This window comes from Phaenicophaeus curvirostris, chromosome 15, assembly GCF_032191515.1.
Source record: "Phaenicophaeus curvirostris isolate KB17595 chromosome 15, BPBGC_Pcur_1.0, whole genome shotgun sequence".
In the NCBI taxonomy this organism is placed as follows: domain Eukaryota; kingdom Metazoa; phylum Chordata; class Aves; order Cuculiformes; family Cuculidae; genus Phaenicophaeus; species Phaenicophaeus curvirostris.
Genome location: NC_091406.1, coordinates 366472 through 389435, shown reverse-complemented (window position 1 = coordinate 389435; position 22964 = coordinate 366472). Strand labels below are relative to the sequence as shown.

The following is a 22964-nucleotide window of genomic DNA, read 5'->3' as shown; positions in this document are numbered from 1 at the left end:
ATCTGTTCTGGGTGCCTTTTGGTAGCCTGTGTTCTCTGCTGATGCACAGACCTGTCCTTCCCCAGTGTGAGAGGAAAATCAGCCACTACAGGCAGCATTGAACCATAAATAACAAGCTTTTGTTTGTAGTTCATATAAAAAAAAAAAATTGATGAAACTGAATGGTAATGACACCTTGATTTACCATGAAATCTTTTCATTTAAAGGAAAAGATATGATTTTATCCCAAATGAAAAACTTCTGTAACAACTTACATCAAAAGGCTGACACTTTGAATTTCTTTTTCACTTCCACGTGACGTTAGTAGTCAAAAGTACCATTCTGATTTTATCTAGCCAAGTCACTGTGTCTGTTTAGTTTGGATATTGGCCTCACTACAAATAGCCACACTTTATCACCTCTAAATCAGTTTTAACATCATTGAAGCTACAAAGTATAATATGTTGATTGATAGAGCAAACATGACCCGTGTCCTCTGATCTTTTGGTCACCAGTCAATTTCTGTACTTCCCTTGGTAGGCAACGCTCCTGGTTGAGGTTACAAGGTTGTGATGTTACAGGGGTTTTCTAGTAAACTCCATTTTCATGTGCTTTTTCCCTCACTCTCAGTGAGAGGTTTGCAAGCTGTAAAATGCTTCTTAATCCTGAATTATGATGATTTTTTGCCTCCTGCCTTCTTCAGGATGCACCAGCAGGACATTGCCCGTGGGTAACTCCATCCTGGAGGCACCAGCTCCGAGGGTGGTAACACAGCAAAGTGCAGCGAGCTGAGCTGGAACTGGATGTGCCATGGGAGCAAACACCTCCAGCAAGTCGCCACCCTTCGATGAAAGTGAAGATGGTAAGAGCTTTTCCTTGTTGTTGTCTGAGACTGCAAAGTGCAGAGACTGCGGCTCAGAGTTGATGCCAGCTCCCATGCTGGGGCTGCCAGCACCTGGGCAACTTGGTTAAGCCGAAGTGTGTAAAGGTCTGCGGCAGCCGTGGGGTCTCCTGCAGACCTGTGGTCCTTTCGCCTCCGCTCTCTGCAGCCGCGCACTGCGAGAGCAATTGTTGCTAGAGGCTTGGTTTTGAGATGTCTCTGGGGCACTGTGAGGCGCTTCAAAGGCAAGGAAGAAATGCTGCTGTCCTGGAGTCAGGGGAGGTTTGTTCTGGAGATCACAGCACAAGGAGGGCTGGTATGAAGTCGGGTTTTGGGGGGCAGATGGCCTGAGCAATGCATGATCCCTGCATGGGACCTGGTGGGAGGGCCACCGAGCAGGACCTGGTCGACAGCAACAGGGGTGAAGGTTCCTGATGATGCCCACCCAGGCAGCTCTGCGTGTCGGCACTGGGAGACCAGCACTTGGTTGGCTGGAAAAGGAGAGTGCATTGCTGAGAGCAGTACTGGAGGCCAGAGTCACTGTGCTGCCAAGATTATAGACAGTCATTAAAAGATTGTTCCATAAATATGTTTCCAGTTGCATGATTCAGCTTGCTAACTGCCAAATGGGCTTTCACCTGGGTACAGTAATAAAATGTAGATGCAGATAGATACATATGCATAGAAATAAAAGTAAAATATATGCAATCCTAGGCAACTAGGGTCCTAGATAGCCAGATGCAGCTCAGTGGGGACGTTACTGGGACCCACTGCTGGGGAGGCGTGAGGAGGAAATGTGTGTTTTGCTGTTGTGCCCAGGAATTAGGTCTTCTTCTCAGAGAACTGAGCTGTAATGTTCAGTCATTTCATTTCTCTCACATTACCTCTCAGTTTGCTTAAAATTTAAAAAAAAAAAAAGTCTTTGGGAACACTCAGGCAGTTGCAACAAGGTGTAACCTTTACCCAAACAGCATTGTTAATGAGCTGACTTGAGGGTGAAAAGATCTGGATTTGTATTGTGCTGTAGTTTTCTGAATAGCCATTGGCAAACTACTTCACCTTCCTGTGCCCCCGTGGAGCCGCTGGCTCGGCCGTTTGCTCCATGGAGTGTGGACACACGCAGCACAGGAGCGAGCAGGGGCTCACGCCGCACCCAGGCTGCCATCATCCATCGATGCACGCGCACAGTTGTAGCGCCTCTTGCATATTTTTCCAGATTGCTGTTGCTATAATTTGGCTGTCTCCTGTGGCACCAGGCATGGGGTTTTTGAGATGAACTTCTCAAAGGGGCTTTGTTTGCCTTTGGCTGAAGTGGGATGACAGCATTATTTTTCCCTCAGTGTTTCCTCTGAGTAGGCACAGTTGTGCATAATAAGCTAGTGAGATGAAAAGAAAATGTAATAACCAGACAGAAGGTTCGGTGTTGCAAGGTGATCTCCTCTCCCGATGCAGGCAGGATGAAGCTGTGTTTAAAGCCAGATTTTGTTTGTGCTGCTTCTGGGCGAACGGGTGCAGAAAGCGTCCTGTGGGACGACAGGCAGATATCCTTCCCAGCTGGCCCTGGATCTCAGAAGAGCTTTGGACACGTCTTTGTTCCTCTGCCTGGATCTGCGCTGAGTTCAGCTTCCCGATGTGGAGTGACTTGCCTTATCATTCCTGGTCCTATGGTAGCACTTGTTTTCCTGAGTCTGCAGAGCAGAGAAGGGAGGAAATATAATGAAAATGGGGGAAATTACAGTGACAAAAAGCAGATAAGTCATACCATACTGCGTGGTGTGCTGGGTGGGCAACAGGGATTGGAGGACCCAAGCCCTCCAAACCATTGATTTCTGCTTGGCAGATGGAGTCGGGCCTTTGGCAGGGCTGACTTCTCTATGATGAGGACATTTTTCATGGCTAGTTAGTCCTGCATTTTAATCTAAATATTACCACTTAAACCTGGGTTTAGAAATACAGCCCCTGCTTTTGATATGGTGTTTCATGCTTATGCTTCAGTTTGTTCTTTACAGGGATTGTATTATCTTCCTTGGCATCTCTTAAACATGATTTGTCTGTGTTGGCATATCACGTGAATTTTCTCTCTGAAGGACAAATGCTCTGGCTTTTCCATTGTTTTAGATGCCATCAGGCAGTGAAATGAGGCTTGTCAAATCTGTAAATATAGATTCAGGATGAAGAGCATGTGTTTGGTTCCTGATTTGGACACCACACACTTCAGTACTCTGTAGAAGTGAGGCTCTGGGCTGGCTCACTGTGAAAATTGGGGATGGCAGGAAAGCTAAAACAGAGAGTGGTTAAAATATGGTTGTACCTAGTTTGAGAGTCTGAAATTAAAAGTATATGATTTAGCTTTCTTATGACCAGCTCAGTGTTAGATCCATGTTTAAAATGCTAATGAAAACATTACTATTAAAGGACAATAGCAGTACAGGGTGTGTGTTAATGTGCAAAATCTGGCTGCCGGCTTAAAACCTCTGGATTTGCAGCTGCAAAAGAAGATTTGTTATGCAAGACACCCACTTGGAGCCTGCGCCTCAGCAAGGTGCCGTCGGCAGCCCGCAGTGAGCCCCGAGCCAGCTTTGGTAGCAGAGCCCAGCCCGTGGTTTGGCAGCCAGGAGCTGCAGACTGCGTCTGGAAGGGCGCCTGCAGGTGCCCGAGGCTGCTGCCAGGAGATGAGGGCAGGCATCGCTGTGTTTCTTTGTGCAGCAAGTGCTTCCATTCTTGTCTTGCTTGAAGATGAAAGGGAAAGAAGTTTCGAGGTTTTCCTCTTGTGTAGCAAAGTGCCAGAGGTGGTGTGGAGTCCTGTCCAGTAGCAGAACACCTGCTGAGAGCCCAAAGGCTCTGGGAGACTAGGGGGGGTTACAAAGGATGGGTGTTTGAGAGCCAAACCTGCCCTCGACACCCGGACATTGGCACAGAGAACAGTGTGGCTGGCTGCCTTCTGAGATGGTCACTAAGCTGGTGGTATCATTCAGTTGCAGTGGTCACGCTAATTAAGGCTAATGAGTTGTTATAAGTCTATCAATCAGAGGCGCTTTTCTGGTGCCTTGAGCAAGCGTTTCGATGCGGCTCGGTTCAGCCATCAAGGCTGGTTAAGGAGCAGATCCCCTGGCGTGAGCTCTCCTTAGCTGACGGCTGCTGCAGCAGCGCTGGGGAAGCATTGACGGAGTTCAGAGCAAGGAACTCGGGAATCATTGCAGCAGCACGTCATGCAGCCATCGGCAGCAGGGTTTGAACCCACCACAGTTAATCTGTGTTTCCTGTGTGGTAACTTGATTTGCTCTCTCTCTGGGTCTGTTTATTGCCAGAGATGAAGCGCAAGCAGCTTCATACCGGCTGATCAGAAACACTTGATACGCAAGGTCCTTCAGAGCAGCACTCACAGTGTGTTTGCCTTTGCTCTGTGGGTGTGCACCTTCCAGCCCCATCCCGAGACCTGAAGGTGAAGTGAAATGCAGATCAGAGCTGCTGATCTTGTGTTTCCTTCGGAGAAGCAGCCACTCTGGATGGTAAGTGGCAGCGGAGCTTCACTGGGGGTCGCAGCGTTTGCGCAGTTATCGAGCACTTGTCGAGAATACCACAATGATACAGCTGACCATTTATGTCTCCACATGGTGTTAATGTTTGATGGACTAAACTTCTTTGCATTTGGTTTCAGCAGGAATTAGATGAGACTTTCATGTTTAACAGGCAGAGCAGAGTGAAAACATTCGCTCGGTGGTTCCTTGCCTGATCTGCCATTGAGAAGGGCTGGCCCAGGGAACTTGCCTTTGCACCTGAGCTGGGAAGCAAAACCAGCCTGTTAAACCCCAAGTCTTAAACAGCACCCAAATCTCTAAAAGCAACAGAAAGTGGCTAAGGTGCCCCTTGTTTTTCTCAGCTCTTTTCTTATGGAGAAAAAGCAGAAATAGCGTAATATCATCAAACAATTGCTCAGCCATTTAATATTTGAATGTTTGCTCTTTCTTGCAGTTACCTTTGACCATTTCAAAATTTTGCGAGCTATTGGGAAGGGCAGCTTTGGAAAAGTAAGTATTTTGTGAACTAACGACCATTTGAAGAGCTGGAAATGTAACTGGTTGAGACCTGGATGAATTAGAGGCTCACATGAGAGCAAAGAAAAAACCCCTGCATTCCTTATTTACTCCTGGTAATTAAAGAAGAACTGGAGCCTGATTTCTTGTGGCCATTTCATAGCCACAAATTACATTACAGGAGATTAAAATGAGGTACTGATGAATCCAATGGGCTGAATTTTGAGCTGTTTCTAGGTAAGCATTTTCTGAGATTCCCCAGAGAGGCAACACTGAACATCGTGATGCACTTTTAATAAGGAACTGCAACCAACACAAAAGGCCTGGAAGGCTTTTTGAGGGGGTATTTCTCTGTGGGACACTGTTTGTTATTAAGCATCAGGTTTCAGTCATAGGTTGTTTTTATTTTTATGTTGTTATGGAATTCCATGCTTGTATACGCTGACAGAATTCTGGAAGGTCGTTTGCCCCCTCCTGTAAAGGCACTCTTGTGCCAGTAATGGGATGTGCCTTGGGTGCAGGGTGCAACAAAGATCTTGAGGCAAAGAGAGTTATTTCTTGGCAAAACAAAAAAATGTTGACTGAAACTTTGCAAATTCATCCCAAGCTCATAAATTGTGACAGAAACAAATCTGAAAATCTAGTTTGGGGTGGGTTTTTGTGCTCTTACAAACTCCAGGTGTTTTATTGGAGTAATGTTTCTTTCTAGATTTGATGAAGTATAAGAAAGGTTAAATTTCGTACCCCAATACTCTTCCAACAAAGCCCAAGGTTCTTTGAGAGCTGAATGACACTTACCAGGACAGAGGAGCTGTGGTGCTGCTCCCCAGTTTCTAGCCTGTAGTTCTGTGGTGGAAAGAACTCTTCCAAACCGTAACTGATGTGGGAGGGGCAGACACAATCAAGAACAGTTAGTGTATTAAATAAAATTTTTACTTGTGTGTGATTCCCTATCTCCTGTCTTTGTGGTGACCAATTTCTTCCCTTCACCTTCCTCCCAGCAAAATTTCTTCTTTGGCTGAAAACCAGGTGAGGGATTTACTGGTGATGTCCAGTGCTGCAGCATCAGTGCATGGAGCTGGGACTTGGCACTCTTAACTTTGCTATAGCCACTGGAGAAGGCTTGTGCGCCCAAGTTTTGTGTGCCGGAATCTGCTGACAAATCATATCCGATTTATCTCTTGATTTGTGCCGGTAGGTCTGCATCGTGCAAAAGAACGACACCAAGAAGATGTATGCCATGAAATACATGAATAAGCAAAAGTGCGTGGAGCGTAATGAAGTGAGGAATGTTTTCAAGGAGCTGCAGATTATGCAGGGTCTGGAACACCCCTTCCTAGTTAATTTATGGTAAAGTTTTGCTCCGCTTGTATCCTGTGATAAACATGCTTGAGAGCTGTGCCTGCCTGCCAGACTCCTGTCCTCTTCCCCCCACAGCCCTTGGGAGGGAGAAGTCAGCAACAGGCTGTGTTAGAGTCATGGGGAGGTTTGGATGTGGCTTTGTTTTTGAAGTCCACGACAGCAACAAGTTAGACATAAAAACATGGGCTGCTGATAGTTGTTCACGCAAACTGCGCAGACTCTGTTGTGGATCTAAAGCTACGTTATTGTCACCTCAAGTATCCTGAGAATACTGGAGACAGAAGTTAACTGCAGAAGGAAACCAGCAATGGAAAGGTCATGAAATCATTATTTCCCAAGTGAAAAAGTTCCAAGAATTTATGAGTATTCCCAGAGGTACCATGTGTCCCGTTATAACCTGTCTTTTTTTTTTATATTATCATCCTTCAACCATGCTTATGCCATTTCAGGTACTCATTCCAGGATGAAGAAGATATGTTTATGGTTGTAGACTTGCTGCTTGGAGGGGATCTGCGTTACCATCTCCAACAAAACGTGCGGTTCCGAGAAGGCACCGTGAAACTCTTCATCTGTGAGCTGGTGCTGGCCCTCGACTACCTTCAGAGCAGGCACATCATCCACAGGTCAGCGGGGGAGCTCGCAGGGGGACGGGTGCGCGTAGACTGCAGTAGGGGCAGGCTGTTCCTCTTTGGCATGAAAGGACAAATAGAAGCTTAAGAGCTAAACAAAATATTCTCCCACATACATTTGCTTTTATTGAAAACATGAGGCTTCCCAGAGAGAAGCATTTCATATACAGCAGGGAGCATGTTATTGCTCCCTCTGGAATAGCTATGATATAGCATATTTGATTTGTTTGCTAATCCTGCAAAAAGCCGTCTCTAATAGGTTTAATTATGTGTAGCTTGTTAATATCCGTCCTGGTCCAGGGAGGGTAGGTATCAACATTCAGATTTCCCCTGCCATGACACTTGAAAGTGTCTCCCTTTTGCTCCCCTCTCTGTATCATGCTGAAAGAGAAGGTATGGGAACAAACGCGTGTCTTCTGTATGAGCCCAAATCCCTTTCTGGAAGTGACAAGAGTTTCTTGTTGGCCACCAAGATTTTTCACAGCCAGTGAAAAGATATTAGGGCTATTCCCACACATTTGAAGACCAGCCAAGTACCAGAGGAAGCAGAGCTTTTCCCTGGGTGGAGAGTCGAGGTTTGGCTCTGGGTAGACAGACACCCAGGTGTTTCCTCCTGCTGTGCCAGGCAGTGCACACCTTGGGGCTCCAGGCTGCTAACAGGGGATGGAACAGGGAGGGCTGATAAGGGCAGTGGGAAGATTATCTCATTTATAAATACTGCTCAAGAAGAGTATTCTTGTGAGATGTAAAAATAAAGCATGCTACCAAACTTACAATAGAAATGATCCTGGTTGTTAGGAAGAGAAGGAACACGCTGTTGAAGGGCTGATGGAAATTAATGCTCGTTTGTGTCTGTAGCACTTGGCTGCCATTTCTAAGATGTGAAGGCAGAAAGGCTGATGCTTGGCATGCCCATAGCATGTTCTCTGCAGTTACGGAAAGCCTTAGAGCACCAGCAAGGATTTGCTGTGCTTCAGATGAAGCCAAAGCTCCTTGGGGATAGCTCCCACTTTCTCAGGAGGCTCATCTTTCATGCTTTTTGGTTTGCTTTATACCTGCATAGATTTCTGCTCTGATGCATTTTATCTTGGCAGGCAGGCCAGCCCAGCTGCCCCGTTCAGGCTCCAGCGGGCACGGCTGCAGTCTGGGACGTGAAGCTGGTGTGCAGTGACAGGGCACTGGCCGTCTCCGTACGGCTCTTGCTCGCCGGCACCAAATAATGGATGAGCATGAAATGAACGCTGTGAAGTGCGGACTCTGTTGTTTCTGTCCTGGGCAGTGAGGGGTGAATCCTCACGCTGTTGGCTTGGCCTGAGCAAATCAAGTCAGGCACAGGGCTAAGGGAAGCACAAGGAAGAAATCCTTCTCTGTTAGTAATGCATTACAATTAGTAGCAGTGTTTATTGGACTAAGGGGATGGAGATTCTTTGTGACTCAATGCTATAAGAATGAGTCTGCCTGAGAAGGGTGGTGCTCCTTGCAGCGATGAAAGATTTGACAGCCAAGAGAGCACAGGGTGCTGGGGGCTGCAGTCCCTGTTCGGAGCTGCATCCCTGCAGTCAGTGGCCATCGCGGTTGCCCGGGGCTGCACTGCGTCCCGTGACAGCTGCAGCGTGAGGGCAGGCACAAAGAGTACAGCAAAACTCCTGGGATGTCCAGAGAGTTGGCTGTAAAGATAGGGGGGAGATGCTAAAGTTTAGGCTGTGATGCGTATTTCAAGCAGCTGTACATGTTTAAGGTGAATTGAGTACAAGAAAACATATATGGCAGTCTGTAAAATTTACAAGTTGTTTAATTAACACTGTAATGCAAGTTGTTTAATTAACACTGAAATCCAGTGGGATGGAGTTAGATTGATAGAGTGACCCAGCTGAGTCAGTTATGCTGCAACATCTGTAATTGGGAACATCAGGATAATTAGATTTATTGTCTTTTCTTGATTGCAGGGGGCTGGGTGAAATCAAGCTTTATCTTAGTGACTATTTTAAAGATAAAACCCCCAACCTGCTCCTTCCTTCCCTTTGAACCCCTGGGCATGGTTGGAAGCATCAGGCTGGTGCAGGGTTCCTGCACGTGTTCCTGCCTTGTGTTTGTGACGGTCTCGTGGGGCATTAAATTGCCAGGTGCCTGGCTGAGGCTGATATTGGGTGAGTGGGGAGTGGTGTAATGAGCTCATTAAAACCAGGTAATGGCTTGTAAAGTCACCCAGGTGGATACAGGAGGTGTATCAGGTGTGTGTTTTCTCTCTTCAATAGAAAGTAGTTTCCTGCAGCTTTGTGGTAGCCTTTGTTATTTTGTTGATGGGTTTTTTTTTTACTTGTTCAGAAACAAAACCTGTGGGTAACCCATTTATATCTACAGCAAAGCTGTTAAAATAATTTCACTTTTACTGAGTAAATAGGGAACAGCTCTCAATATAGTATTGAAACGGATAAAGAAGTAAAAGGAGGAAAAGATATAAAGAAGAGCTAAAGCTGTAGGTGGACTACCCAGGTGCTACTATTCCAAACCACAGCAGCCGTCACAGTCACAGCCCTGTGCCACCATCTCTGCTTCTGTTGTTCCATTAGTCATTATATTATGTCTAAATCAAACTCTGCAGGAACATCAGATCTGAAGAGCCCCAGCAAAGAAGCCTCCCTAGGGCATGAGGTCTAGAAGCATGTCCCGCAGAGCCCGGGCTTTCCTAGAGTGTGTGCAGCTGTGGTTCACGTCACTTTTCTAGGCTAATGGCTGTCTCCCCTTCTCTGCCTTTTTTTCTTAGAGACATCAAGCCTGACAACATTTTACTGGATGAGCATGGTAAGTGCCAGTTGTTTTGCACGTGTGCATGTGCATAAAACCAGAGTCAGAAACAAGGCATCCCAGTTAAGGTTCAGGTGCTTGCTGGTTTTCTCATCTTGTGTTGCTTTCCCCACCCTAGGTGGGTTAGGAACAGGCCATCCCATCCTGCTTTGGTTGTTGTTTTGCTTTTTGAGTGGCAGCGCCGTGTTCCTTAGGGCACTGGGCACCCTGTGATGCTGTGCTGTATCTGGGGGTGCCTTAGTGTTTAATCAACACACACTCACTGCCTGACCTAATGGTGTTTCCATAAGGCACAGGCAGGGACGATGCATTTTGTGCTGCCTGTGGTCAGTTGTCTGGCAGACCTTATTTTAAGACCTTCTTGGCTCTTGTATAAAACTTAATTACAGGCTGTGTGTAATGTGTGCTCACAAACAGAGTGAATTAAGGGTGAATACATAATCTTCATTCAGTATTTTCTTTTTCCCCTATCTGTTTGACATTGGGAAGGAGCTCCAAAGAGGATTTGGGGGTGGGTATATTGTAGTTATTGCTACCATTTTTTCTTTAGTTTTGTTCACAGGCAAAACTGGAACTATGTTCCTGCATTGCTCTCTAGAGACACTGTTTTGTCCTGGCAAAGCTCTCACAGTAGAGAATTGTCTGATATTGATAAGCTTTTAACTCATTAGGCAAATAGTTTGTTATTTCCTGGTTTTTGAAAATCTGTGCGACTGGCTTGTTGTGAGAAACCTTCGTTAGCAGCTACAGCAAGGCTGCAGGAAAAGTCAGGCATAAAAAGACAAGGCATATCTGAATTTGTTGTAGCTTCAGAGGCTGTAACAGAGATGCTGAAGCTCCTGAGGATCTGCTGTAGCTTTTGTGTGTAATTAGGGTTGCCTGGCAGCACCCGAGCCCAGACTCTACCTGTTCTGCATATGACCTCTAATTTCAAAGTGCTGGCTAATTATTTATTTAGGAGCTGTGAGCAGAGCTGCCTTTGTCCCCGGGTGGTGCAGCAGCCTCTCTCCTGCCTCTCTGGGTGCTTCTGCTGCTGCCCCGCGTGCAGAGGGGTGCAGAGACCCAGTCTCCCCCCGATCGCCGTGTCCCCGCTTTGGGTGCTGCTGGGGTCCCTGGGCCTCGCTCTCGGCCAGCGCCGTGCGTCGGTCAGTCCTCAACAGCGGACACTGTGGGGTGACCTGTCCCCATCTCCCAAGACCCTCAGCACCCTGGGGGACAGGGATGACGGAGCCACCTGGGAGGGCGCTGGGAGCACTAGAGCCAGGGAAATGTAGGTCAGTGGTCCCCGAAGAGGGGAAAAAGAGGAAGAAACTCTGGCTGTCTCTGCAGTCGCAGTCAGCTCAGCAGGACGTAACCTGCAAACTTCTCTAATGACACTGCAATTTAGGTTGATTTCTGAGCCTATTCTCTGCTAGCTATTATATTTTAACTCTGAAACCTCTGCAGCAAGCACTTGTTTTCTGTGGATGTACCCTTGGCTTCAGTGCCCTTCTGACTGTGACTTACAGTATTTCTTTTTTTCATCCATGGTAGCGAAGATGTGTCTGCTCATGCATACCGAGGGCTTTGTGAGTTCAATTTTTTCTTGTCCCCAGAGCAACTGTTATCATAGCAGGTTTATCTATATTTAGCCTGGTAAACTGTACTTGTTTGTTGGTATCTCTTTCCCTGTGGAACAGTGCTGCAGCTCCCCGTTCCCTCCTCTCCCTTCTCCAGGCTCTCGCAACTGTGATCGCAAAATATGTGCAATTTGCTAACATTGATTTTTTTATAATGTTCTCGATTAAGACAAGTTCCCTGAGAGTATGAGGCAAAGTATTCAGCAAAGAGACTTCAGTCCTTCATCTTTTAGGCTCCCCTTTCCCCCTGACTCGCCCTTTGGCCCGTCTTTACTCCCCGAAGGGCAAACTTTCCAGCTATGATTCCTTTGCCATTTCATGTTTACACATCGAGAGGTGCCCATGCCTGTTAAAAACCACAGCGCCCTTGTTGCTGGTTTTAATCACTGACGAGGCTGTGGGAGCCCTCGTGCGCATCATCTGATCTTTGTATTCTGGTTTTTGATAGTAAAAATGCCCCTCGTGGTGCCTGCTACATGTTGAAATGTGTTGTCCCACCGCTGACCATCACGAACTTGACGCACACCCCACGCGTTTGTCCTGTCACCCTGGTCAGTGACATTCTGTATTACTGTATCGATTTCAGCTAAGAAGTTATAGTGAGCCATAAATAAAGTAGCATATTGGGCAAATATTTTTCTGTGCAATAAATATAGCCGTTGTTCAACATCAGAGATTGGGATAGGGTCCCACAGTGAGAATATCCTCAGCAGATGACCACCTTCAACAGTCATTCCAAGCACAAAGTGATTTAATGATGAGTCTATTGATTTGGCTCGGTGACAGTACAGCTCACCTGGGAATAAAAGAATATAACAGATGGCAGTTTCCAGGAACTGCAACTAATTCATCAGGAGTTTTTGACCAGGTCATTTGTCTAATAAAATTGAAGAAAAGCTCAGTTTTATCTCCAGTAAAACTGAGAGGTATTTTGCAAGAGGCTGGTCACAGCTTTGCTCAGTATTATTTCTCGCACCACTGCCAAAAGGTTCCTGAGAGCAGTGCTAAAATGAGTGAGCTCGTGCCATGCAGGCACTGCACACGCAGCCCATTTGCTCCCTCATCTTGGGTAAGAGTCACAGCACAGTCTGTGAAGGGCGTCTGTACCCCACAGCAACTACTGTCTCTAGTTTAATCACAGCAACTAATGTCTCTAGTTTAATGCTCTTTAAAATATTAACTTAGTTGAATCTGGAGAACCGTTACATGCTTTGCACAAAATATGCTCTGGAGAGGTGAAAGAATTGTAATAACAGAGATGCTGAACACAATAAAATTCTCTGCCTTAATGCAGAACCAAAGGCTTGATCTGAAAGTACCAATTTCAGGATGAGCTTCGGGAAGGACGCGCTGCCCAGAGTACAGCTCTAGCTGTGCTGTTTTGAAACAGGCTGTGCTTGGAGATGCTGAGCAATCAGGAAAACACGGGCCTTAAAATTCAACCCTAAAGCTCAGCAGCAAGACCCAGGCTTCCATCTCGGTCACCAGTGGCTGCTAACCCTGGTCACCCAGTCCACCCCAGTCTGTAAGGCTGCTGTCACTGTGCAGCCTGGTCGTACCGTGCGGAGCCTCCTTCCCTGCCTCGTTGGCTTGATTTGGTGATTTCCCGAGTGGGCTAGGTTATAGAACTTGTGATTTATTTGAAGTGAATCATTTAAAAGATGCATCCAGAGAAAGGCATGTTTGTGCTCAGAATATCAAATTCTTGATAAGTCTTTATGATTCATGTTTATGAAAACGGCTCTCCTCAAAGTGGAACGAGAGCTAGAGATGAAAGGCAAAACAGTGCAAGGACGCAGAGGACGTATCCAGGCAAGATGGTTGTATGTCATTCTTTTCTCTCAAGCGCTCCCCAGCGATTTGACGCTGCCCTTTGCTGGGCAACCTGAGGCAGAGAGGCTCTGCCTTTGTACAGCAGCGTGAGCAGCGAGGAGGGACACGTGCTTTCAACAGCTCAGTTGGGTACCCTGTGAGAGGCGAGGTCTGAACAGCACTCGCAGTCTTCCAGCAGGGCCCATAGCTCACCAGAGGGACCTCAAGTTTTCCTTTACTCTTTCAAACTTAGCCTGATAAGCACTGCAGCTTTGATAAGGAAATGTGCCTCTTGGTGGGACTGAGAGCCCAGAGGTGCAGAGGTATTTCCCCTGGGTCACTGCCCTGCTGAGTTGTATCTGTTCTTTCCCTGCCAGAGCCGCGTGCTTCCAGCAGTTCTGATGGAAATCTGAGCTGCTTCTAGCCTGGCTTAAGCGGAGCTGTACACATACCCCCGCCATCCTCCTGAGCTGTGGGATGTGAGTTTGGAGATATCTGCATTCTGCACACTGACTGTAGCCACAATGGGGTATGGGCAAGAGGCTTTTGTGCTCCATGTGCTGTGCATGTTGGTGAAGAGATGCAGGCAGGAGTGTGGCTGTGAGACGATGTTTTTAGGTGAAATGGAAAGTTCTATTTTCATTCCCCAAATTATCCCAGCTAGATCATACACCTGCACCATGCAGGCATGTGTCACTGTTCTCATATAACAGATAAATAGACACAATTGTAAAGATTTACTTAAATGTTTCATAGGATCCAGAAAAGACAAGCTGATGGCTGAGGGAAGTATTGGCACACCATCTCCATCAGTAGAAAGCCACTCTGATTTGATCTCTGTGGCTGGAGGAAACAACAACAGTTCAGCCACTCTGTTGTTACAGAGGAAGGTGATGAGTCTGCAAAACACAATGTACAAAACATCTGATGCTTTTGATAACGAGCCCAGCTCTGTCAGGATTAAGCAGGTTCAGCACCATAGAAGATGCATGAGGTCAGGAAGAAGAGAAGATTGCCTGCATTAAACCAGAAGAATTAGACTGAAACAACCCACAGGTTTCAAAGAAATTCACTTCAATGAGGCCAGCCTTGTCTTGATTAGCTGTACTGCTGTACATGACTGGTCTGCTCACTGATAGAAGGTTAGTGAATAGGGAGCAATAAATTAAGTGCTTGCAAAACAAAAAGTGCAGCTGAAAGAGCAAGCAGGAGCTAGGTGGAAGCATTTCCCTTCTCATCCCTGCAAATCGCACCCAACCCTTTTATTTCCTTTTCAGTTTGCAGGCAGCGGTTGTGTGTACTGTAGCAGTGACAGCAGACACCATTCCTGCTCCCCAAGGGGCTTTTCATGATGTATGAATTTCTTGTGTGAGGCTATTTTTCCTGCTGTCAAAGGTGGTTTTTTTCCATTCTAGACACATCCTCTGAGGAGGAGACTGGAGAGAGGTGCTGGGTACCTGGGAACACAACGGGCAAGTAGCTAGACGGCCAGTGTTAAGTGTGCTTGTAAACACTGGAAATCATCTTTAAAAGCAAATACCATTGAAATAAGCTGACTTGTGTGAGGAGCCACAGTTATAGAGGTGGAAAGCAGCATCACTCCCTCAAGGGGTGTGGATAAATCTCCTCTTGCTGGGCACTGTATTTGTCTCTTCAAGGGGAGCAATGCTTGCTTCAGCCAGCTCCTACAAAACGGGCAATGTTTGACTCGTGTCTTCAGCTCAGCTTTGGAAAGGCTAAACCTGTGCTTTAGAGGCATAAGTTGCTCACACACTTACCGCGGCAAGTGAGGAGCGGGCTGCCACGCTCTGCAGGAGCCTCAGGTTTTGGGCAGCCCTGAAGAGGCCAGGGCAGATATGTTGTAGCGATGCCATAGGATGTCCTGCTGCTGCATCCCCTTGCACTTTTGCAGTTCCTCCCATGGCTGCATGCAGGCTGATGCAGCCCACGAGGCCTCAGCCCAGCAGGGAGCTGTCGCTGGCTGCAGGTTCTCCCGAGCATCCTCCAGCATGGAATGCTGCCAAGGAGCCCGGTTCTGCCCATGGGAACACTGGGCTGTGTAAATGACGTGAACCAGTTCTTAAAGGCTTGGGTTTGTTAACGTGGCAGCTACGTCACCATCAGTTACGATGCTGGACACCAACACTGATGGTTTTAAAATGTAATTTCCCAAATAATGCTACAATCCTCCTTTCCCAGCAAGGGAATAAATAGATGGTGTGGATTTTTTAATGTGAGAAAAGTTCAGTTCTCTTCCTTCCATGTTTAGAAAGACTAAAACCAATCATTATTAGGTGACTTCTTGTAGAACTCCATTTTTTGCTTCTCAGAAGGTAAGTAAGGGGATATTTATGGTTGGACTCAATGATCCGGTGGGTCTCTTCCAACCTGGTTATTCTATGATTCTATGATTTGATGTAACAAGGCACATCTGTAAGCAGCCTGCAGGCTGGGATACTTTCTAGGAGTTCTCCCACCAGAATTTTTTTTCCTGGAAGCTCCCTCCTTTCCATGAAATGTTTTACTGTTAAGTTTCTGATTCAAAGCTGTTTCTAATGTAAAATTAAAGCAAAACAAATTACACATTAACCTCTTCCTTTTAGGACACGTGCACATCACCGATTTCAATATTGCAACGATGCTGACTAAAGGAATACGGGTCACCACCATTGCTGGCACAAAACCGTACATGGGTAAGAGCCAACGGCACTTAACATGCTCTTGGGTTGCCATGTTATGGGCTTGATTTGACCGCTGGGGTGGGATGCAGCCGAAGGGCATTGTGATGAAAGTTTGAGCTCTTTTGTTCCCAGTATGCAACAAAACGCCTGCATTTGTTTGAGGTGAGAAGCAGCACTTACCTAACTGAAGCAAAACCACTCAAAAGCATTTCTGTAATATTTAAAAATGAAAACATGCACAAAAAGAAAGCTTTTTCCCTCTTTTGTTTTTTTAGAGCAATTCTTGCCTCCCAGCTAATACAAAAATCCTGCAGGTTTTTTTTTTCTTACACTCAAAATGAAAGTTTATTCGCTAAGAAAGAGTGTTTTGCTTGGTGCCTCAACACACTTCCCGTTAGCCTGGTGACCTCCTCCTGTGGTGCTCAGGCTTCGCCCAGTTAAAATTTGCTCTTCTGTGTAAAGGGTGCATTAGGCCCCACGTCTGCATTGATGCTGCATGTTGATGTTTCTGAAGAGCTGCTTCCACTCACTGGGTGAGTCCGTGTGTAGGCTCTACCAGTTTGAGGTAGTGCAGATATGAACAATGAGATGTGAGTGGTATGGGGACAGCTTTCCCAAAAGGACTATTTACTGAGCACTAGCTGTGGGCAGAGGGTCTTTCTGGGGCGGGCGAGGAGAGACTCAGGCCAGTTTTGTGCCTAGATTGAGTGAATTCGGGTTAGTCTTTATTCCAACTCACATTCTGTGGGATAACGGACAAGTCCTGTGTCAGCAAAAGGAGTCTATTCTTTTTGGGCTTTGTGGGCAGAGAAGCACTGAGAGATCCACATGGAGGGACCAAGGGGCTCTCGAGTGCCGCAGGAGCATAGTAGAGCTGCAAGGGCTCTGCGCGAGGATGGTTGCACGATGTAGGCAATTAATTGGGTCTGGTCAATCTCTTAGACATAATACAAAGTGTTCTGTAATTCAGATTACACATTGCAGTTATAAGGTTGACAGCACATCTGTTTCTTAAGGCCATCCCATCATTTACACACATTCACCAATTAAATTCTTAACACCGAAGGAGCAACTGTTGGCAGTCACACTTCAGCAGAGGGGCTGGAAGGCTTGTTTGGGTTTGAGCACAGCAGGAAACGTTTCATGCCACACTAATTACCCGCGTCCAGGCAGCAGGGTCCAGGCTGCAAGGTCTGCTCCCAGTGTCTGGGCTAAGCTGGCGTGCTGGGAGCTGGGTCAGGGCTGGCTCACGCTGAGCCAGCACGCGGTGCCAGGCAGGACGGAGGCTGCGGGTCCTGCGGTGCAGCTGCAGGAGCTCACGCAGTGGCGGCGCAGCGTGTCAGGGTAGGTGAGGGGTCTGCACACACAGGTGGGAGCCCCCTCAGGTAGGAAGGTTCCGCCTTGCAAGGCTGAGAGAGCAGTCGAGAACCCTAACAAAGACCAAAAACTGAACTGCTGCCAGGAAACCCATGGGTTCTGCCATGTCCACCGCAGCAGCGTTCCATTGAAGGGCTTAACTGCCAGCCAGGTGCTTTGAAGAAAAGAGCAGAAATTATCAAAGTCATGGTGAGGAGTAATTTGCTGATTTGTGCCCCAGACAGGACAGGGGGATGCTCTCTGTGGCACGGACCAAGTGTTCCGAGTTGCTGATTTTCACTCGAGATTACAGCATCACAAACTTTCTTTTTTCTGTATTTTGCAGCACCAGAAATGTTTAATTCCACAAAACCCACCGGCTATTCCTTCGCTGTGGACTGGTGGTCACTGGGAATCACTGCCTACGAGCTGCTTAGGACCCGGGTACTGTACATGTGGCTCGTGTCCCCGTCCGTCAGTCTCTTTCCTTAAACTCTCTGTTGGAAAGGTTAATGCTGTGTAACGAGGATGGAGGGGCTGGACCAAATTCATAGCTTTAAGGGTTATTACAGCATAGGAATCAGAAACCACATATTCTCCAGTGTTCTTGTGCTCCCAGCAGAGAGCTCAGAGGAATTGTCGCAGTACGGAATCGCGTGTCGAGATCGCTCCCTGTCACGCTCAGGGGCCACTGGGTTGGCGTAAACAGGGCAAGGCAGACAAGTGTCAGCTCCTGAGGTTTGGTCTGCGACTCGAGTCGCTTGGAGCTCCAGTCCTGCAGAGAAAAAAAGAAAACTTGAAAAAAAACACCCACCTCTTTGCTGTTGTAGTAAAACTGAGCAATCTGAACAACCTGCAATGTGTCAATCATTAAGCACAGTCCCTGACACATCCGTGTTCTGTGTGAACCCAGGTGAGGCTGGGGGCCTTGCAGACAGATGAATAAATTAATGTTTTGGAAGCATTGAGTAAAAAAAAATGGGATAAAATTATTTAAATCACATTCTTCTAAGCAAAAGGTTGTTTAAAATCTTGTGAAGCTAGCAAACAATTTCTTTCAGTACAAGTATGCAAAACACATTATTAATAAACTTTATTGTCAATGCTTGCAGAACACTTAAAAATGTTCTGATGGGAATATTTTAAAGAATAGGTTTTTCAAATGAATTTGAGTGTTTCAAATTTTGAGTGATCAAGTTAGTACACATTACGGGGACACGGTTGCTTGACCTGCTGGGTGACTGGAGCCATGTGTCCCCATAAGCATGTCAATATAATATATGAGTTTTCAAGTTTTAAGATTAAATGAATTGCAGGACTGGTCATTACATTGACTTGTGACTTGATGGCACTGTTTCCAGAGATAGGAGTAGAAACGCTGTTAGGTGCTTAAACCTGTAATGGAACTATCAACAGAGACTGGGGGCATGTACAAAAGACTTTGAGGCTGCTTTGCTCTAGAAAGGTTTCCCCAAGAGTCTGAAAAAAACAGATGAGTGAGAAGGCTTTCCTTGTGGCACTTTTCGCAGAGGCCGTATCACATTCGCTCCAATACTTCCACAAATGAAATCGCGTATGTGTTCAAGACAGCAACAGTGATGTACCCTGCTGCTTGGTCCACGGAGATGGTGTCGCTCATCAAGAAGGTGAGGGAGCTGTGGGAGCAGGTGCCTTCGGGGCTGGGATGTATCTTACGGGGCGCCTGCAGAAACGAGTCCCCCCAGCGTGCTCGGTGGCGTTTGCAGTGAGTTCTGGGCATTCACTGCAAATTGTGTCCTGGCCCAGTGTTCTTGACCTTCAGGTGGCACCATATGATAAATATCCAGCTTTGAACGTTGTAGTTCCACTGATGCAAGGACCAGCCAGCAGCACTGGGTCCTGGACCGAGGGGTTGGAATTTGTGCTGGCAGGTGCAGCTTCTGCTAACGCATCTCTCCCAAGGACACAGGCACATTTTGCTTCCAGTTTCCCCTGTGACTTTGTCTCTCTGGAAGGACGTAACTTAGCAGTAGACGTTAATATGAGTCAATAACTTTGGCAAAATAATGTTGTTTTTTTTAATTTTTAAAAAGCCATTTTCACAATAATGGAAAGATTTGCAAGAAGTGCTGATGCTGTTGAAATCTTTTGATGCCATGAGGTTTATTCAGCACTGTAATTATTTTTTTTAACACAGCCGTTGTCAAAATTGCTTCAAAATCATTACTGGAATCATTTTGAAGCTGAAATAATGTTTGAAGTGAAGCCATATCTTAAATAAACAAAGCTGTTGTCTGACTGTGTCAGACACTATTTGCATACAGTGTCAGCAAAGCTTCAAAACTGAACCCTGCCCAGAAGCACTACCTGCAAGTTTTGGGAAGTATGTAAATAGTTTTCTAATTTTTGAAGAAATGCAGGCAATAAAGTAATACTTCATGTAGCTCTCATCTATTTTTTGTTCCAAATAGTGTGTAGAAATATTTTGTTCTCTCTGATGAAACACTCTCAAACTTTTTAATGCAAATGAGATCTCAGTTCTGTGCCGAGACAGTCATGGCATATTTTACAAAAGGAAAATTGAATAATATCTCCTTTTGCTTAAAAATAAATGGAGCTAATATTTCATTAAGCCTAGAAGGATATTAACTGCAGAGGTGCATCCTGCTTGAAGTGCCAGCATCAATGCTGCGTCACCTGCGCTGTGTGTGCTGTGCCCAGCTCGGCTGAGCGCACAACCTGAGGGGACAGTGTTTGGTGTGGACCTCAGGGTCTTGCTTTCTCATCTCTTCCGTTTAACGCTTGCTGTAGTTGCTGGAGCTGAATCCCGAGAAGCGTTTTTCTCAGCTGAAGGATGTCCAGGACTTCCCGTATCTGTCAGATGTGAACTGGAACGCTGTTCTCCAGAAAAGGATAGTACCGGAGTTCATTCCCACAGTAAGGCAGCTTGAATTTACAGGGTGTCCATGTGCCAGCCCCTCCCCGCTGCATCCTGCCCTCGGCCTGGCTCCAGACCAGGAGAAGCTCTAGCAGCTTTCCACAAGAGTATCAGATGTTTCAAGATACAGAGAATGGAGAGGCAAGAGCAAAATTTTCACTTCCCTGTAGGTGTGATAAAGAGTAGTGGGGGTGGCTACAAAGTGTGGGTGCCCTAAAATTGATCTGCTCTGTCTATAATATTCCCAGAATTTCTGGATGCAGAACTGGTCTTACATGCTCCGGACTGTCCGTGGCGTGCTAGATGGAACCCATGCTGATGGTACTTGTGAGCTATCCTGTGCTGAACTACCCTTTCTAGCAGCCCTGCTTCGCTCTGGCTCTTCACGTGCCAAACCCTGTGAGCAGACGCAGGCACCTTAGCAGCCTGGAGACCGCCTGCCATGCTGTGATAATTGTTCCTTCCCGGAACGGCTCTCCCTAACAAGCCCATTGCTCATAGTAAAATAACAAATGCAGTAGATTAGTGTTGCTGATCCTCCTTTAACTGAATTAAAGCAGCACATAAGTAACATAACCCTTACGGAAAATAATCCAAGGAGTGTTGCGTGCAGTGTTACTCGACTGTTTTTCAGCCAAACCAAAGTTGGGCTGAACTATGAATATTTGTTAATTCTGTGTATTTCCTCCACCTTTGCTGGTGGTTTTCTGTTATGTAAACCCATATTTTTATTGCTTTAAAATCAGTTTTGCAGGCTGCTGTGCCGCCCTGTCCTGCCACCCGGTCCTTGCCATCACTTCAAAGCAGCCAAAGGGCAGGGCAGGAGCGAGAGCAGCCCCTGGCTGAGGGAACAGATAAAATATGTCAGCAGCACTGCAGGCCTTCTGCCTGTGTCTGCAGTTGTGATTAGTTTGGGTTTTTACAAAATTCAGCTCCTAGATGCAGTCCCATGTATGAGAGACTCTTCAAGATAGGCTCCGATCACTTAAGGCCACTTCTCTGACCTCTCCAGAAAGGCAGACTGAACTGTGACCCAACCTTTGAGCTGGAAGAAATGATCCTAGAATCCAAACCTCTTCACAAGAAGAAAAAGCGCTTGGCTAAGAAGGAGAAAGATACCAGCAAGAACAATTCCTCCCAGGTGAGAGCAAGCAGGTACAAGCACGTGGGTAAGGAATTCTCTCATTTTCCAAGAAAGCTGTTTGCCATCTAGCAAGACCATGGCAAACTGCTTAAAAGAGCGGTTTTTTCCCCCTGTAATTAGCTTTATTCCCAAGCCTCTTACACATTTTCCCTTTGGTGGAAGGCTGCTGTATACAGACCGGTTGTGTATGAGAATAGTCTTAAAGCTGGTTTCCCCCTGCAGTTCTAAGGAGCCTCTATACCTAAAGATATCTGTGTATCACCTTGAAATTCTCCTTGTAATGTCTGTCAAGTGTGAATTTATTCACCGATTCTTAGTTTTTCTCTTTGAATGTGAAAGGCCTGCCATCTTCAGAAGCACCTGGAGATGCTCCAGCGGGACTTCATTGTTTTTAACAGAGAAAAGTAAGTACTGACCCAGCAGCTGCCAACTGCAGTGATTTCCTAGTTTGTGCAAGCAGACTGTTACTGCAGGGCTCAGGGGTGTAGGGGCTCAGTGCAGCCCCTGTGGGGCAACAGAACAGGAGGATCTTGGGCAGCTGCCCCACTGGGTGGGCTGTGGCACTGACTGGGTTTTCCCTCACAGCTTGATTGTCCCTTTCTTTCCATAAGGGTGAGACACTGCCAGAACACCCAGCAGACGATAACGCTGGCAAAAAGCAGAGATATGTATGAGGAGGACAACAAGAATGACAGCTTTTGAGAGCAGCACAGCACCTACTGGAGCTTTCTTCATGGGGCCAGTGCACACTCACATATTTTCAGGAAGCTGGACTACAGGACTTGTCCACTGCTGCTGGGACACTGCCCATAGCCTGGGGTCGGGGCCCCTGCTCCCTTTGCCTCCCACCCCACAGCAAGTGGATCACGGCCACTGGGGAGAAGCTCTGGCCGCTGCCTCTGCAATTTGCCACAGTCAGTTAGACTCAGATCCTATTATTTTGCCTTTCTTGGTGGCAGGAATGTGACCACGAAACAATGGATGAGACACTCAGCGTTCACCCTTTGGACTTGGCCAGCCAGCATCACGGCCCTTGGTGCTGCCTGCCAAGTGCCTGCCAGCAGAATAACCAAAGGCTTGAGTGTGCATCCTTTGTAGAGCTGTTATCGCCAGCCATCGTTCCCAGCATTACTGTAATAGAGAGGCTTTGGCCAATCTCAGTCTTGGCAAAGACTGCACCTGGAATACAGCTGCTGCTGCAAACAATAGCTGCTTAAATCAAGCATGATTTCAATGCTAGAGACATTAGAAATAGGCATTCAGATTTACCTATGGTGTTGGAAGGCAAACCCCTTCAGATTCAATGCGTTGCAGCAGTTTAATGGGATGGTGAATGCATTTTTCAGGCTGTCCTGGAAAAGCACCTGGGTGCCAGTTACTCGCCCAGTGGCTGGTTGCTGCCTCTTCATTTCCACTTCTGTCTGCATGCTCTAAGCGCCCACCAGTCCCGCTCTGTGAGAAACAGATACAGGAACCGGGATGGAGAGAGGGGAGAAGGATTGAATTGATTTGCTGCAGCACTGCTACTTTCTTCTACCCACTGTGCCCGGTTGCCTGCATTTACTTGCTCAGGTCAGGCTCTTGGAGTAGTTGCAGCACAGTGTGTGTCTGCAGGGGGCTGCTAGCACGGATATAACCAGCTGGGAAAGCGTGACCCTCTTTTGCCCAGGGAGCTGTGGAGCTGGAGTGGAATTAGTTCACCAGCAAGCGGTTATTTGAGTCTTCAAAGGGGGTCACTGCAATGGG

General features: G+C 46.8%; 1 protein-coding gene across 1 annotated transcript; it reads left to right on the top strand.

Annotated features, from left to right (window-relative positions):
- The first annotated feature begins 682 nt into the window (after nucleotides 1–682).
- Nucleotides 683–22711, top strand: STK32A (serine/threonine kinase 32A). Its single transcript, XM_069869037.1, has 13 exons — nucleotides 683–841; nucleotides 4832–4887; nucleotides 6092–6243; nucleotides 6705–6878; nucleotides 9649–9686; nucleotides 15724–15813; nucleotides 17504–17601; nucleotides 18687–18803; nucleotides 19948–20073; nucleotides 21087–21215; nucleotides 21558–21622; nucleotides 21830–22254; nucleotides 22294–22711. Exons 1-12 carry the CDS (start codon nucleotides 790–792, stop codon nucleotides 21918–21920), a joined length of 1188 nt encoding a protein of 395 aa, XP_069725138.1. The 5' UTR covers nucleotides 683–789; the 3' UTR covers nucleotides 21921–22254; nucleotides 22294–22711.
- The last annotated feature ends 253 nt before the right edge of the window (nucleotides 22712–22964 follow it).